At 57.6% G+C, this 16,863-nt stretch overlaps 3 protein-coding genes and 2 non-coding genes across 5 annotated transcripts; 3 read left to right on the top strand and 2 right to left on the bottom strand.

The window, feature by feature from the left end:
- Positions 1-987: 987 nt before the first annotated feature.
- Positions 988-1,115, bottom strand: LOC111820017 (small nucleolar RNA ACA64). Its single transcript, XR_002823580.1, has one exon. It is a non-coding gene; the product is annotated as a small nucleolar RNA ACA64 (small nucleolar RNA).
- Positions 1,116-1,467: 352 nt separating this feature from the next.
- Positions 1,468-3,775, top strand: RPS2 (ribosomal protein S2). The gene is made up of 8 exons (XM_004373167.3): positions 1,468-1,534; positions 1,694-1,873; positions 1,961-2,050; positions 2,560-2,667; positions 2,915-3,088; positions 3,169-3,328; positions 3,438-3,529; positions 3,653-3,775. Exons 2-8 carry the CDS (start codon positions 1,697-1,699, stop codon positions 3,731-3,733), a joined length of 882 nt encoding a protein of 293 aa, XP_004373224.1. The 5' UTR covers positions 1,468-1,534; positions 1,694-1,696; the 3' UTR covers positions 3,734-3,775.
- Positions 2,713-2,846, top strand: LOC111820021 (small nucleolar RNA SNORA64/SNORA10 family). The gene has a single exon (XR_002823582.1). It is a non-coding gene; the product is annotated as a small nucleolar RNA SNORA64/SNORA10 family (small nucleolar RNA).
- A 40-nt stretch (positions 3,776-3,815) lies between the features above and the next one.
- Positions 3,816-7,836, bottom strand: NDUFB10 (NADH:ubiquinone oxidoreductase subunit B10). The gene is made up of 4 exons (XM_004373166.2): positions 7,652-7,836; positions 5,293-5,431; positions 4,519-4,658; positions 3,816-4,220 (listed from the first exon to the last, which is right to left on the bottom strand). Exons 1-4 carry the CDS (start codon positions 7,797-7,799, stop codon positions 4,117-4,119), a joined length of 531 nt encoding a protein of 176 aa, XP_004373223.1. The 5' UTR covers positions 7,800-7,836; the 3' UTR covers positions 3,816-4,116.
- Positions 7,837-9,149: 1,313 nt separating this feature from the next.
- RPL3L (ribosomal protein L3 like) lies at positions 9,150-16,645 on the top strand. The gene is made up of 10 exons (XM_004373164.1): positions 9,150-9,205; positions 9,652-9,844; positions 11,784-11,952; positions 13,255-13,390; positions 14,794-14,980; positions 15,074-15,234; positions 15,426-15,527; positions 15,894-15,989; positions 16,188-16,307; positions 16,589-16,645. Exons 1-10 carry the CDS (start codon positions 9,203-9,205, stop codon positions 16,643-16,645), a joined length of 1,224 nt encoding a protein of 407 aa, XP_004373221.1. The 5' UTR covers positions 9,150-9,202.
- The last annotated feature ends 218 nt before the right edge of the window (positions 16,646-16,863 follow it).

The following is a 16,863-nucleotide window of genomic DNA, read 5'->3' as shown; positions in this document are numbered from 1 at the left end:
CCTGCTCTCCTCTGGCGGATCACAGGGAGGGGTGGGGCAGCCGCCACCCAGAGCCCCTGCGCTTGGGGGTGGCTGACCACTACTCCCCAGGCTGTACTGGGCTGAGACTTGAGCAGGCTCAGAGTTGCCCCCTCTGCCCCCCACCTCAAACAGGCTGCCCAGGTAGCGAGGGCTTCAAGAGCTTGGGGGCTGTGTGACTTTAACCAGGATCCAGGAGCTTGGGTGCTAGCTCCAGAGCAGACCAGGGCTGTGAGGACCTTATTCGAGTGCAACCTGCAGAGTCCCACAGAGCTCAGGGAGGCCCCTGGGTGTGCGGGGAAAGCCCTCCAGAGCAGGTCACCTGGAATGATCCGGACAGACTCATGAAACAAGCCATCAGATAACCAAGTATAACTTGTGGGACCAGCATGTTCCCACAGGTGAAGAACTAAACAGGAAACGGCAAGTTCAGAGCTGTTGGGGTGCCAAGCTCACCTAGGTCTCGCTGGACAAATCCTAGGAAACCTAAACCCTATCCTCAGAGCAAAGCTTCGACCTGGAAATCTTACACTTCCATCCTTGCTGGCCCAAGCCACTCACTTCACCCCAGGGCACCCTCCCCACGGTATGGAGGCCCAAGGGATACGTCTGGGGTACGGACAGAAAGATCAGGGTTCACAACCCGTATATTTGCTACTTGCCGACCCGGGAGACCCAAGTCCTACTCCAGTGAGGAGTCCGAAGCATCCCCCGGGGTTCTCCCCTCCAAAGCTTCCTTGGTGCCAGCATCAATAGATGCATCTCCCAGACCAACAAACGTGGCTGCAAAAACACCCACACGCGAGTTCACCAAACAAACAGCTTTATTTGAGATAAGGAGAACCAACCCTCCCCACCCCGCGGTTCCGGAGGCGTTGTCCGCAGGCTCTGGCTTCAGGGACCTGCGGAGAGAGGAAGGGTCAGAGGCGGAACCGGGCAGGCGGCACACCGAGGCCTGGATGCGGCGGCGCCTGTCGGGGCCTGGGTTTCAGCCGCCCACATCGAGGCAGTTGGCGGCGAGCGGAGGCCCCCGGTGGCTCTGGGCGCCGAATCTCACCCGTGGCCACGGACGAGGCCGCAGGCGATTTTCAACCAGCGCCGGGCTCCCCGCCCACCACCCACGGGATCACCACCCAAGGGACCACCGCTCCGGGGGCCTCGGCCAGGGTCTGCCCGGCGCAGACTTGGACATGCGAGAGTCGCAGACGTACCTAGCGACGCGGAACCTGTGCTGCGGGAGAAAGCACGAGGCTGACAGGAGGCGCTGCGGCAGGCCTGCATTTATAGCGGCACCAGCACGTCAGCATCCGCCCGCTCCCGCCGGCGCCTTCCGGCCGCGGGTGGTGGGGCGGGGGCGGGGGGCAAGGCGCAGGCGCAGAAGCAGGCGCACCTAGATCGTGTGGGCGGAGCGTCGCGGCTCGTTCAGGTTCGGGCGGGCGGGCGAGATCTCGCGATGCCTGGCGTGATATAAAAGCCTCCTCCTGGGTTGTGTCGTTCTTCTTCCCCGAAAAAACACGTGAGTTACTGTGGTGATGGCCGCGGCGCGCGGGCAGGGCGGCGGGAATCCGCGGACATCGGGCGGGGGCGAGAGTCACCGTCCATGCCGGGCTTTGCCCGCGGGCGGCCGCGGATGCCACGGTCTCACTGACTGGTTTGTTCTTGTCGCTTTGTTCAGCAAATGGCGGATGACGCCGGTGCAGCGGGAGGGCCTGGAGGCCCCGGGGGCCCGGGAATGGGAACCCGCGGCGGCTTCCGCGGAGGCTTCGGCAGTGGCCTGCGGGGCCGGGGTCGCGGCCGGGGTCGGGGCCGGGGCCGAGGCCGCGGAGCTCGCGGAGGCAAAGCCGAGGACAAAGAGGTAGGTCCTAGGTTGTGCGCCTGGGGCGGGCTCGTGGGCGGCGATGGCCCGCCAGGCCTCCGTTCACCGCGCCTGTTGTCCCTCCAGTGGCTCCCCGTCACCAAGCTGGGTCGCCTGGTTAAGGACATGAAGATCAAGTCCTTGGAGGAGATCTATCTCTTCTCCCTGCCCATCAAGGTACAGACGGGCCGCCGGGCACATCCAGGGCCTTGGCGGAGGAGTGGGCGGCGGGGTGGGGGGGTCTCGCTTGGGCTGGGATTGGAGGCCTGGTTTCAGGTTCTGCCGTTTTCCAGCCATTGAGAGGCGCAAGGCTCTGATTTTCGAGTGGAACGTTTGTTGAACCGTGTGAGTGGTGGTGTTCGTCTGACACCTTTTAGGACCGGGTAGGGGGATTAGAAGGCTGGACAGCTTGAACGCACGACTATGGGTGTTTTTAAAGTTTGGGTTTGTGTTTAACTAAGAGCTTCAAACTGGTTCGCTCCAGTTAGAACTCTAGAATTTATATTTTCAACTTAAATTTACTGAATCAAGAGTTACACTAAGATAATATTCAGAGGTGATTCTTGTCTCCAGCTTTCTCAGAACTTGTTAGGAAAATACATGTTTAACAGACTTTTGAAGCTGTTTGAAGCCTTGGTTTAATCTTTTTAGTAAACATATCACGTTAAGTTTTCCCTTTTCTGCAGGAGTCTGAGATCATTGACTTTTTCCTGGGGATGGCCCTCAAGGACGAGGTTTTGAAAATCATGCCTGTGCAGAAGCAGACTCGCGCCGGCCAGCGGACCAGGTTCAAGGTACCTTGGCTTTTGTGGGGCCTTTTGTGCCTGCGGGTCTGTGAGACTCTCCCAGCTCTGCGTAGTCACACCTGCCTGAACACGTGTGATTTTCGTAATGGGGAGAGAGACGAAGGATCTCCTCGGGACGTCGGATAGGCCTCCTTGTGGCCTTTCTTTCCTTGAGGGGCGCAACAAGCTCTGGGCGCTGGGCACTGACGCTGGGCACCTCGGGGTCTGGCCACAACCCGTTTCATTGTGTCTGCAGGCATTTGTTGCCATTGGGGACTACAATGGGCATGTCGGTCTAGGCGTTAAGTGCTCCAAGGAGGTGGCCACCGCCATCCGCGGGGCCATCATTCTGGCCAAGCTCTCCATCGTCCCTGTGCGGCGAGGCTACTGGGGGAACAAGATCGGCAAGCCCCACACTGTTCCCTGCAAGGTAGGAGGCTGCAAGTTGGGAGAGGGGACCTGCAAAGGACTGTGTGACTTTCTGGGCCCCTGAACTCTGTGCCCTTCTAGGTGACTGGCCGCTGCGGCTCTGTGTTGGTGCGCCTCATCCCCGCACCCAGAGGCACTGGCATAGTCTCGGCCCCTGTGCCCAAGAAGCTGCTGATGATGGCCGGTATTGACGACTGCTACACCTCGGCCAGGGGCTGCACTGCCACTCTGGGCAACTTTGGTAGGTTGCGCACACGTGGGGACCACTCTGGCCTCTGTTCCCAGGATCTGTCTGGGGTGGGGGTTGTCTGAAGAAAGGCTCCACCTCTCTGATGTTTCCCACTCTCTAGCGAAGGCCACCTTTGATGCCATCTCCAAGACCTACAGCTATCTCACCCCTGACCTCTGGAAAGAGACCGTGTTCACCAAGTCTCCCTACCAGGTACCATCTGCTGCTTGAGTGGGGCGGAGCTGTCTTTAGTCTCAGCAGCCCACCTCGTGAGGGAGCCCAGAGGATGGGTGGCAGTGTGTCTGGGTGTGGTTAAACCCTCATTTGTCTTTTCAGGAATTCACTGACCATCTCGTAAAGACCCACACCAGAGTCTCGGTGCAGAGGACCCAGGCTCCAGCTGTGGCCACCACATAGTGGTTTTTATACAAGAAAAATAAAAAGAATTGTCTGTTAAAACTTTTTGTGTTTTTTTCTCACAAATCTAGTGGTGGCTGAATCTGTGGGGGTGGGACCGGCCAAATCAGGCGGTTGTCCTGGGCGGTGTAAACCGGTCTGCCTTCAGTTAGCAAAGGCTGGCGATCACACCCATCCAGTGGTGCTGGAAGGCAGGCCTGGTGATCTCCCATAAAGATCGCAGCGGAGAAAACCTTGCAAAGCAGTTAAACTCTTAACACAGGCTCTCTGTGAGTCAGAAGGGACTTGATGGCACTGGGTTTGGGATTGAGTTGGAGGCAACACGGGAAACCTGGACAAGTTCGTCACTTTATTTCAGAAGTAAAACTGTGACAGGAAGGGGCTCAGGCAGCAGCTGGCTCCTTTGCAGCTTTTCTCTCAGCCAGCATCCTCTGCTTCTGTTTGGCCAGGCACTTCCTGGCAGAAAAGTGGGCCCCCAGGTCGTGATCTAGGGAGGGGAACAGGAAGTCATGAACCATTTCCGCCATGAGGATATTGAACCTTCTCAAACGCAGGGGAGCTGGGGTGGAATGGCCACAGGAGGGACCTGAGGTGACGGTTCTCAGATAATCAGTGAGGCCCGAGTCCTGTCCCCAGTCTAGCCTTAACTGGCCAAGGGTCAGCCATGGGTAGTGACACGTTTATAAACCTTCCCAGGTGGTTCTGTGAAGAAATGAGACCCACTTGGGGCAGCTGTGTGGGGAAGCAGGACCCAGGGGCCCTGGGGAAAGCAGGCAGGCACTCACAGCGGTCCTGGTAGGCCTTGGACACCTGGGCAAACTGCTCCAGCTCGTTGGCACAGTTCTGCTTGTAGCTCTCGCCTTCCCGCTGCTGGCAGGCCTGCATCCTCTCCTGGATGATGTTAACGATCTCCTGGTCAACTTTGCTGGAAGAGGGGGACAAGCAAGGCAATCTGAAAAGAACTGTTGCCCTGCACCCAGGGAAAAATCTAAAAAAAACCCAAACCCGTTGCCAACGAGTCAATTCTGACTCACGGCAACCCTGTAGGACACAGCAGAACGTCGGTAGTTCAAAACCACCAGCAGCTCCAGGGGAGAAAGATGTGGCGGTCTGCTCCCGTAGTAAAGATGTACAGTCTTGGAAACCTCTAGGGTCGCTGAGCTGGAACTGACTCCACGGCAGTGGGTTGGGTTTGGTCTGGAGCCCTGGTGGCACAGTGGTTAAGAGCTTGGCTGCTAACCAAAAGGTCAGCAGTTCATATCTACCAGCCGCTCCTTGGAAACCTCATGGGGCAGTTCTACTCTGTTTTTTAAAATCTTTATGGGAGCAGACTGCCACATTTTTCTTCTGCAGAGCTGCTGACCTTTCGGTGAGCAGCCAGGTGCTTAACCATTGCGGCACCAGGGCTCCTTGTACCCAGGGAAAGTAGGGTCAAAGCAGGACCGTGGCCCTCCTCCCCCATGGAGCCATGGATCCCCAGGGAGCACAGCCTGGCAGGACACACTGCTGCTGCACAGCTGGGACCACTGAGGCGCACGAGGCCGGGCGCAGGCACGTACTAGTCCCTCCGCCACTGCATTTCTGCCTCGAACATGCACAGGACGTCCTTCTCCTCGCACTCAGTGATGTCGGGCACGCGGCGGAACTGCCGGTGGTAATAGTAGTATCTGTTCTTGGCGTGCTGCCGCTCGATGAAGTCTGCAGAGAGAAACCCAGGTCAAACGGCCCATCGGTGTGGGAAGGCGGCAGTTTCCACGTTAGCCGCGGAGGGGGCAGATGTCCCCAATGTTCCCAGCTTTTACAGAAACGGGCACTCTGTCTCCAAGAAGAGGTGTCACGGTGACAGTCCTAAGAAGGACTAGGGGACCATGTGGCATCACTGTTTACTGTGTGCTGGGCATCATCCTCAGCTCCTGCATGCACCGTCTCACTGTCCCCGCAACAACCCTCAGCAGCAGGTCCTTTTCATCTACAGACAGAGGGCTGAGGGCTACAGACAGCTGGGAGTGACAAACAGGGACTGGAACCCAGGCCAGCGGCCAAGACCCCTGCTGTGCAGACCCCATTCTCTGGTGGGAGCCCAGCCCCTGCTAAAGACCACACCCTGCACAGCACAGGGGCCACCACCCTGAGTTGTAGTTCAGCTCTGCCACCGCTCACCTTTGGGCCTTAGCTTCCCCATCGGTACATTGCCAAGTTGAACCTAATGAGATCACATCCAGGCATCTGAAACACTTTCTAAGAAATCACTGCATGAGTTGGGCCCTCTGCTATACTGATTCCAGAGCCTCCGGGAGTGGTGCAAATGGTTATACGCTCCACCACTGGCCAAAAGATTGTCGTTCCCGTCCACCCAGAAGAGCGTCGAAGACAGGCCTGGCGATGTGCTTCCAAAAGATCACAGCTCTGAAAACCCTAGGGAGGAGTTCTGCTCTGCAAACACGGGGTCACCATGAGTCGGAATTGACTCGACAGCTACTAACAAACAGAAAAGCCATATGAGGCACTGGTGGGTCAGTGGTGGAACTCTCGCCTTCCATGTGGAAGATCTGGGTTTGATTCCCGGCCAATGCACCTCCTGCGCAGCCACCGCCCATCTGTCAGTGGAGGCTTGCGTGTTGCTATGATGCTGAACAGGTTTCAGTGGAGCTTCCAGACTAATAGGGACTAGGAAGAAAGGCCTGGTGATGTACTTCAAAAAACCAGCCAATGAAAACCGATGGATCACAACGGGTCGTGGGGTCGTGGGGATGGCAAAGGACTGGGCAGCATTCTGTTCTGTTGTGCATGGGGTCATCATGAGTTGGGGGCCAACTCCATGGCAAGTAATGACAGAATAGCCACCAGAGAATGATAAGTGCCCCTAATGTGATCTGTCGACCAGGTGAATTGATTAATTAAATGAGTGGATGACTTGTGACTGAAGTCAGAGCATGCTCTCAGGCTGCTCCACTGAGCTTGACCCCAAAGGGGGCGACCCAGACCAGTGCTGAGCAGCCTGTTGGGGACCAGACATGGGGATGCGGGCAGCTCACATGCTGGGCACACACAGAGGGTGAGTTGCAGCACGTCCAGGTTGGGGGGACCTTGGCCATCACTGAGCATCCTGTCGTTTTGTGAGCAGGTAACTGTTGCCCAAAGTGGGCAAATGACCACCCTGACAGTGGACAGCCGGTTAACGGGAGCCTACCCCACACAGCACTGTGGGGAGACTGAGGCCCAACAAGCCCAGGTCACAGATGATTGCGACCCACAAACTTCTGATGCTCAGGGAGGCCGGTGGCCAGGGGTGTGGTGGAGGGGCTTCCAAGGGGCAGGACTGAGAGTGTGGTTCCCTGTGTAGGAGGTGCGGTGGGGGTGGGGGTCCCAGAAGGTAGGGCCCTGGGTGCAGGGAAACCAAGGAGGCAGAGGACCCGAGGGAGACTCCCATGGGGCAAAGCCAGGGTATTGGGACCAGGGGGGTGGTGGGTATTCGGTGAGGTCTGGGGTGCAGCGGGAGGCGGGGTCCATGTGAGGCACCACAGCTGGGGACGTTTGAGGAGCAGGGGTCCTGGGGACGGTGGTGGTGGGGTTCTGCAAGGCAAGGCCTGGGGTGCAGTGGGGGGTCCATGTGAGGCCACAGGGCCCGGGGATGTGCAGGAGTGCAGTGCCAGGGTCGATACAAGATGACAGGACCCGAGCATGTTCGGGGAGCAGGGGTCTCGGGAGCGGCAGGGGGGTGTTCCGGGCGGCGAGGCCGGGGGTGTGTTGGGGGGCGTCCATGTGAGGCGCCATGACCCGGGGATGTTCATGGAGCGGGAATCCCGGGGACGGTGGGGGCGGTTCTGGGAGGCGAGGCCTGGGGTGCAGTAGGGGGCTCCATGTGAAGCGCCATGACCCGGGGATGCCCGGGGGGGCGGCGCGGCCCGGGGTTCGTACCTCTCACGAGGGTCACGGGCCGGTCCACGAGGAAGTCGAAGGCCTTGGTCAGGTAGGTGATGGGGTTGGGCAGCGAGGTCTGCGGCGATGGCGCTGGCGTGCGGCGCGGGGGCTCGGGGTACACGTCCTTATCCCAGCTGTCCGGCATGGCGGCGACGGGCGGCAAGCTCGGATCCCCGGCCTCGGCCTAGCTGCCGCGGCCTGCTTCGCCCGCTGCGAAGGACGCTCGGCCGGCCGCGCCTGCGCACTGTCGGGCGGCGGCGCGAGGCACCATGGGACTTGTAGTCCGTCGGTCCCCCGCCTTGGCCTGTCTCCGCACACGCCTCGCAGCACGGGCGCCCCCGCGTGGGACCTTGGCGCCGTTGCACCCGCGCCTCCTCGGTCTCCGTTCACCGAGCGTCTGCTACGTGCTGGGCGCTTGTCTGTGCGCTTGGAATACACCAGTGAACAATATAGACAGCCCTGCTTACCTCCTAAGAGGAGACAGACAATGAGCACAGGCATAAGTAATAAGTAAACTATTCATTCAGTGCCTGCTATGTGGCAGGGAGCAAGATAGATATATTGTTGTTATTAGCTACCATTGAGTCCACCCAACTCGTGGCGACCCCATGTGTCAGAGTAGAACTGTGCACCACAGGATTTTCATGGCTATGACCTTTCAGAAGTAGATCGCCAGGACTTTATTCCGAGGCACCTCAAACATCCAACCTTTCAGTTAGAAGCGAGTGTGTAAACCATTTGCATTACCCAGGGACTTCAGAGAAACACAGCCCTGCTCATATGGGGAACACATGCCAAACCTCACATTAGGAACTCTGAGAAACAGCCCTTGGGCCCAAAGAACCTTAGTACCTGAGCAGCATAGAATCTCAGCAACTAGCAATGCAAAACCCACAGCCCCGTAGAGCCCTCTTAGACCTGTAAAACTCCATCGTTATAGGTACAGAACTCCACAACTATGGAATCTCTGAACCAAAACGCAAGAGGGTTCAATCGTTCAATTCCTTTTTCATTCAAAACTTAAGTTCAAAATTTAAGCTCATGACAGTATCTAAATGTTCTTGGATCACAGTTTTTAGAGCATCAAACCTGCATCACAGAGAGAGTCTGATCCCCACGACCTCCATCTCTGCTGTTTGTCTAGGCTGACCTCCCAGCCCCCAGGACAGGAACCCCCTCTGCCTCCTTCTCAGCAGACTGAACTCTGACCCTCCTCTTAGAAGCTGCCAGAGAGAAGTCCCTCAAACGGGGTACCTCGCCCTCCACCTGGCCAAGTTGCTGCTGTCCCGGGGCAGAAAACAGACTGAGCATGACCCACTTCCAGGGCCACCAAGGAAAGGAGTCCCCCACCCCAGGCTGCCTTCTGATGCCCTCCCTGCCCTGGCCCAGGCTGCCCCTGGCACCGGAGCCCATGCCTGCCATGAGAGATGACCCAGCTCCCTGCCAGGAGCTAAATCTGGGACCTGGCTGTTGTGTGTTCTGGCCCTGCCACTACACCTCTGGTGCCTGGCGGGGAGGCCCCTTCCTGGGCCTGCGGAGACAGCCACCATGGTCAGTGGGGCCAGGGCGACGGTAGCAGGGTGGGGTAGGCTGGGGCAGAAGTATCCCCCAGCAGGGACAGTCCTGGGGTCTGTGAGGGGTGGGTGATTGGAAGGGGCAGCAAGAAGGCCAGTGCTGGGGTGGCTGGGCCTAGAATGGGCAGGGAGATGAACAGATGACAGCAGCCACCTGCCCACATGGATCTACCCCCTCCGGGGCCCTGCTGGCCCAGCCCGTGAGCACGAAGCCTATGGGCGAGGAGGGCTGTGCCCTGGGTGCGGGTGCCATTCCAAAGACACAACAAGTATCCTCCTTCTGTCCTGTAGACGGATGACAGAGGCAGTGAGGACTGTCTTGGGTCTCAGTCCGGGGTCTCTAGCCCACTCCTCCAGGTCTGGGCTCTGGGACCATCCTCAGGGATATCCCCACGCTGATCTCCCTCCCCTTCTTCCCCCCAGTCCCACCGGAAGTTCTCTGCCCCTCGGCATGGGCACCTAGGCTTCCTGCCCCACAAGAGGAGCCGCCGGCACCGGGGCAAGGTGAAGACATGGCCACGGGACGACCCCAGCCAGCCCGTCCACCTCACGGCTTTCCTGGGCTACAAGGCGGGCATGACACACACTCTGCGTGAGGTGCACCGACCAGGCCTCAGTGAGTCACTGGGGGCAGGGGGAGGGGGGCACCCTGCCGGGCCCGACCATCTGGGGAACGTCCCAGAAGCTAGGAGACAGAACTCGGCTCTGAGAGTCCAGGAGGGGAAGCTGAGGTCCAGATAGGGCCAGGCCCTGCCCTCTCGTGAGAACGACCATCTGGCAAGTGCAGGAATGACTCTGACCTTTGCCTTCATAAGCACTGACCAGGGGCAGCCCTTCAGGGGGCTCTGTCATTGCCCTCATTTTACAAGCGAGGAAATTGCCGCAGAGAGCAGTTAAGAAAATTGCCCAGTCACCAAGATAGTAAGTGGAGGAGCTGGGGTTCAAACGCAGGTGCGTTATAAATACACATAACACATAATATTTAGTATATAACGTATGATATAATATTTTAACATAGAAATATACATAACATATATAATGTATTTAATAATGTATATATGTATAATGTATGTACTATGTATAGATATAATGTATTTTAATATAGAAATATGTAATATATATTATGTAATATACAACACATACAATGTATATTTTAACATATAGATATATATACCATATTAATACATAACACACATGTATATTTTAGTATATAAATCCATATAACACGTAACATGCAAGATATAACATATATTTTAACATGTATATAACATATGATACAATATTATATTTTAATATATGTAACACATGTAATATATAACATATATAATTTAACAATATATTTTAATATATAAATATATAACACATAATATGTAATATATAACACATAATGTATCATATAATAATATATTTGAACATATAACACATAACATATATGATAGAAAAGAGCCCTGGTGGAGCAGTGGTTACGGAGCTTGGCTGCTAACCAAAAGTTCGGCAGTTTGAGTCCACCAACTGCTCCTTGGAAACACTACGAGGCAGTTCTACTCTGTCATATAGGATTGCCATGAGTCGGAATCAACTCGCCGGAACAGGTTTTTTTATGATATAACAATATATTTTAATATAAAATATACAACATATAATATGTAATAGATAACATAATATGTGATATAATAATATACTTTAATACATTACACGTTTTAATATATATATACATATATGTACACACACACCCCCCACGATCTTTTCGTGTTGAGATCATTGTAGACTCACATCGGATGTAAGCAATAATACAAAGAAGTCCATGTGCCCTTCACCCAGTTCCCCCAGTGGGAGCATCTTGCAAAACCATGGTCTGAGACCACACCAGGGTACTGACGTGGGTACCACCCAGCATCTTATTCAAATTGTCCAGTCCTCCTGCATTCGCTTGTGGGGTGTGCATTTAGTCCCGTGTGTAGATCTGTGTGCCCACCGCCTCAGTCATGGTTCACAACATTCCATCCCGAGGGTCCCTCGTGTTGCCACGGCCACCTTCCTGCTGCCCCCTAACTTCCTGGCAACCACTAATCTGTCCCTCATCTCTCCTAATATATTTTTAAATCATATACTTGTTTTGTTTCATGTCAGCCTAAGAAAGAATATCCATCAATCATGCGTTTTTACTCATAGCTTTTTCTAGAACTCACCAAGATACATTTACAGCTATTAAAAGCTGCTTGTTTGTACCCACCAAAGGAGGCCAGCCCCCACCCCCTGGGGACACTGCCCTGGGCTCTTGGCTCTGTGCTCTCTGAGCCCATCCCCTGTGGTTTGGTGGGGAAACTGAGGCTGGAGTAGGCCAGGCCTTGCCTGAGATCTCCAAGTCAGAGCCAGCCTGGCCCTACCTGGGGACCCCTGGCAGAACAGGGAGAGAGAAGGGGCAGGGAGCCGGCACGGTGAGTGCTGGAGGTCAGCACGGAACTCCCAGGGGTGGGGGGTCCTGTGGCCGGCTCCTCCGCTCCATCTCCGTCTCGGGAGGTTCCCCTTCATGCCTGTCCCTGGGTCTCTTCCAGAAATTTCCAAGCGGGAGGAGGTGGAGGCAGTGACAATTGTGGAGACCCCGCCACTAGTGGTGGTGGGCGTGGTGGGTTACGTGGCCACCCCTCGCGGCCTGCGGAGCTTCAAGACCATCTTCGCGGAGCACCTCAGCGACGAGTGCAGGCGCCGCTTCTACAGGGACTGGTGAGAGCCCTGTGGGGGCGGGGTGAGGAGGGGCCTGTGGGGGCGGGGTGAGGAGGGGCCCTATGGGGGCGGGGTGAGGAGGGGCCTGTGGGGGCGGGGTGAGGGCTTGGGGGCCAAGTGGCTGGGCGGGCCCTTCCGTCCCCTTTTCCTGAGACTTCAGCCCTGTGCTGGAGCGATTGGCAGGGGGCGGGGTGGGGGGGAGGGAGAAGTGTCAACAGTGTGTGGAAGGCAGGAGAGTGTGGGCATGTGTGTGCACATTGTCTTTAATAAGACAGGGGTACTAGAACACTGGTAAGGAAATCAGGATGGGAAGAAATAGAGGAAGTACATATTCTAATCCTCAGGGTTAACTAAAGGGCTAATTTGAGGGAACGTCAGAGCTGGCTCTGAGCTTCCTAGCAGCCAGGGTGAAAAGGGAAACAGGCAACTGAGGAGCTCTGTCATCAGAAGGGGAGGGAGAGGCATTCTCAGGCCTCAAATCTGCCCTGTCACTGAGGCCCGCCCACCTGGGGATCCTTGCAAATGCCTTTTCCTTCTCCTCCTGGAGGCAGAGGCACAGCCCATCTCTCTCTGGGCACAGTTCAGACCCTGCCCCTTCTGGGATGTGACAAGCTTGGGCTCTGGAGTCAGACCAGGTTGTGTCACGTCACCATGGACAAGCCAGCTGACTTCTTGGAGCCTCGCACTGCGGCCCCCCCACCATAAAACGGGGTCATGGGGCTGCTGTGAGGGTTAGCTGGTGTTGTGTGTAAGGCCCTTTACAGAGGAAGTGCTTAGTAAATACCCACTGGCCTTGTTCTTGCTGTCTCTACTGTCATCCACTTGCCCCTTGTCCAGAGCTTCAACTTCTATGAGCCTCAGTTTCTTCACCTGTGCAATGGGAATAATCATTCCTGCCTTCCAGAGTCCTCCTGAGCCCATGGTGTGGTGCCAGGCCACAGTACCATGCCACACTTTAGAAGTGGGGTCAGCAGCCATGGCAATGTGGGCAGGTGGGGCTGGCCTCTAGGTGCCCGGACCACCCTTCCTGAACTCCTGTCCAGCCACCGCTCAGTTTCAGGCCCTGGGAGGTGGGGTGGGTGCCCACCTTACAGAGGGGGAAACCGAGGGAGGGAGAGTCTATGCTGAAAGGTGGACAGGGAACCATCCTGGGGGCCCCAGGGGCAGTCCCAGCAGTGGGAAAGAAGGGAGGGGACATTTCTTGTTCTAAGACCCCTCCCTGGTAGGTTAGGGGGCAGGGCAGGGCAGACCTGGGAGCCATCCCGGCCAGTGCCTCTGAGCGCCCTCCCATGCACGGCTCAGGCATAAGAGCAAGAAGAAAGCCTTCACCAAGGCCTGCAAGAGGTGGCGTGATGCTGACGGCAAAAAGCAGCTCCAGAAAGACTTTGCCGCCATGAAGAAGTACTGCAAGGTCATTCGTGTCATTGTCCACACCCAGGTCAGCCCCAGCCCCATCCACACCCAGTCAGCCGGTCCATCCTCCACCCCAGCTTCCAGGAGCCCTGGAAAATGTCAGCCTAAAAATATCCCATGCCTCGGGCATGGGCCCAGACGGTTTGCTGGCTGGCCACATTGGCTGCTGCAGCCCAAGGACGCTGGGCATGAGTGCACTCTGAGGGACCATCGCCCACTGGCCACTGCCCAGTAGTCAGCCCTGCCATGCCCTGAGGGCCTGGGTCTTCTGCCAAAAGTCCAGTGTGCAGGACTGGCCGCTTCCCGGTGGCACGAGTGTGTGTGTGAGTCAATGTTTGTACCAGAGGTCCAGGGGGGACAGGTAACCAACACCCTCCTAGCTTCTTCTGGAACATTCCTTGGGCACCTTCTCTTGAGGGAAGTCTTCCCTAGGCTCCCCCTCACTAGAGCCTCCCACATCCCTGAGCTCCACCCCACCCTGTTCCTTGCATCTTTGCAGTTCCTGGTTAACTATGTCCTGGGTTAATGTCCATCTCCCTCGCTAGACTTGCACTCCATGGGGGCAGAGTCCATGGGGGCAGTGCCCTAGCACGCACCAAGAGCCTGCTATGCAGAAGGCGTACCACCAATATTTGTTGAGCACTAGGCTGTGACCTGACTTGTCTCCCGCTTCCACCTGTGTGTCCCCCCAGCCCATGCCAGAGACATTTGAAAAAATGAATCAAATCACCTCACACCCTGCACTTGGAATAAAAGCCTTAACTTCTCCCTGTGGCTTACAAGAACAGCCTGACCCAGCCCCTGGCCACCTCTAACCCTATCCTATACCACACTCCTAGCCACATGGTCTCCTTTCTGTTCCACCAACTCCCAGGATCTCCCCTGCCACAGGGCCTTTGCACACGCTATTCTCTCGGCCCAAAAATCTCTCAGATCTCAGCCCAGTGGCTCTTTCTTGTTATTGCTGTCACCTCCTCAGAGAGGCCCTCCCTGACCACCCTCTCTGAAATAATGCCTCCCCCTGCCATGTCCCAGTAGAGCACTTAGCCCTCTCGGAGAGTTTACTTGGTTTCTGACTGTCCCTTGACTCGATGGTGGCTCTAGGAGAGCTGCGACCTATCCGCATCATTCTGTGCTGTGCTCCCAGTGCCTAACACAGCACAGGGCACAGAGCGGGATGAGCGCAGGCGAGAAAGCCTGCTGTGCCCTGTCTGCACACAGGCTGTGACCTGCTGGCCACAGTGCTCCTGCAGATGTGGATGTGACCTGCTGGGACCCAGCCTGCCACACTGTGTCTGTAGATCAGGGGTGTGACCCCTGGGACCCAGCCGACCACACTGTGTCTGCAGATGGGGGTGTGATCTGCTGGGACCCAGCTGGCCACGCCGTGTCCGCAGATCAGGGGTGTGGCCATGCCCTGACTTACAGATGAAGCTGCTGCCCTTCCGGCAGAAGAAGGCCCACATCATGGAGGTCCAGCTGAATGGCGGCACAGTGGCCGAGAAGGTGGCCTGGGCGCAGGCCCGGCTGGAGAAGCAGGTGTCGGTGCACAGCGTGTTCGGCCAGAATGAGGTCATTGATGTCATCGCTGTTACCAAGGGCCGTGGCGTCAAAGGTAGCACAGGGGTGGGAGTGGTGGCTGCAGGGAAGGCTGCCTGGGGGGTGGGGGCCAGGCTGGCTGCTCAGCTGCTGGACCCTCCTGCCGCAGGGGTCACAAGCCGCTGGCATACCAAGAAGCTGCCGCGGAAGACCCACAAGGGGCTGCGCAAGGTGGCCTGCATTGGTGCCTGGCACCCTGCCCGCGTGGGCTGCTCCATCGCCCGGGCTGGCCAGAAGGGCTACCACCACCGCACGGAGCTCAACAAGAAGGTGCGTCCGCAGCTCACGCCATACTCCCAGCCCCAGTAGGTGGGGCGCACCACCGAGACACTGCCTGCCCCTACAAAGGCTCGGAGATGCCCCCACCAGCCCTGAACGGGAGCACACATGGCCGATAGGTGTGGACATGCCGCTGGCCCCAGAGGCCCCCTACTGCCCCAGTGTGCCCCTTCTCCCTACAGATCTACCGCATCGGCCGGGGGCTGCACATGGAGGAGGGGAAGCTGGTCAGGAACAACGCATCCACCAGCTATGACATGACTGCCAAGTCCGTCACACCGCTGGTGAGGGGCGGCCAGGCCGGAGAGGGGGCCTGGCGTGGGCAGGGGCCAGCCCGGAGCCCCTGTGCCTGGCTGGCTGCTACCCTGCCCCAGGAGCTTGGGAGCGGGGCCTGGTGGACCTCTCCTCCACTGTCCCCAGCATTCGGCAGCAGGCACCCACCTGGGTGGACGGGACCCCTGCCGCTCACCGTGCCCGTTCACCTTCTGACATCGAGAGGCGGTGATCAAACAAGCCCCTGGAGGTGTCACCCCCCCGGGGGGCCGGGCACAGGGCCCCTCCAATCACAATGGTGTGGGTTGTTCTCCCAGCGCCCCCTAAATCGGCAGCCCCTTTTCCAGGCCTGGCCCCTGACTCAGCCTCCCCCGCAGGGCGGCTTCCCCCACTATGGAGAGGTCAACAACGACTTCGTCATGCTCAAGGGCTGCATCGCGGGCACCAGGAAGAGGGTCATCACGCTGAGGAAGGTGGGCTGGGGAGTGAGTGTCAGGGCAGGCCAGCAGGAGGAGGGACTCACAGCTGGGGGGGAGGGGGCAGAAAGAGAGGGGTTCTGGCAGGAGCTGGGTGAAACTTCTGGGGAGGGGGAACTGTGGGAGCAAAGATGTGGACTAGGGGTGACAGGTGGGGGACACTGGCCTCCATGCTCCCCTGTCCCATGTCCCCAGTCCCTCCTGGTACACCACAGCCATCAGGCCCTGGAGAACATCGAGCTCAAGTTCATCGACACCACCTCCAAGTTCGGCCACGGCCGCTTCCAGACTGCCCAAGAGAAGAGGGCCTTCATGGTGAGCCAACCTGGTCCCCGGTTGCCTGCTGTTGTCCCCAACCCCCCGTACCCCAGGGTAGAAAGCTGGAGCAGATGGGGGTGGCAGGACGCCCCCTGCACTCATTCACAGGAGGGGGAGCTTTCGGGGTCCAGCCCTGGGCGGTGACTCTTGTTGGAAGAGATGGTAGGGGCCGTCGGAGTGGACGGCAGTGCTCACCGTGGGTGAGCCTGGTGGCTGACCAGGAGCTGTATCCTCAGCCAGACCCCTGTGACAAACGCTCCTCCTGCCCCCCACCCTAGGGCCCCCAGAAGAAGCATCTCGAGGAAGAAAAGCTGGAGGCCTCGGGAGACTTGTAGGCAGCGTGGAATGAACCTAAAGGAGGCCAGGCGCGTCCGCCCCTGCCCCTTCTGGTCTAATAATAAAGGCCTGGAGCTGCTCTTCCCGTGGTGTCTCAGGAATGGGGGGCCCGGAAAGGCCGCACTAGACCGTGACCCGGGGCTCAAGCTCGGGGACAGGACGAAGGGACGCGGCTCTGAGGGTGCGGCCGTGACCACTAACCCAAGCCCAGGCCCCA

The sequence above is a fragment of the Trichechus manatus genome, unplaced genomic scaffold, assembly GCF_000243295.1.
Source record: "Trichechus manatus latirostris isolate Lorelei unplaced genomic scaffold, TriManLat1.0 scaffold00024, whole genome shotgun sequence".
In the NCBI taxonomy this organism is placed as follows: domain Eukaryota; kingdom Metazoa; phylum Chordata; class Mammalia; order Sirenia; family Trichechidae; genus Trichechus; species Trichechus manatus.
Note: the sequence above shows the minus strand (reverse complement) of the source record. Positions and strands in the feature narration are given on the sequence as shown.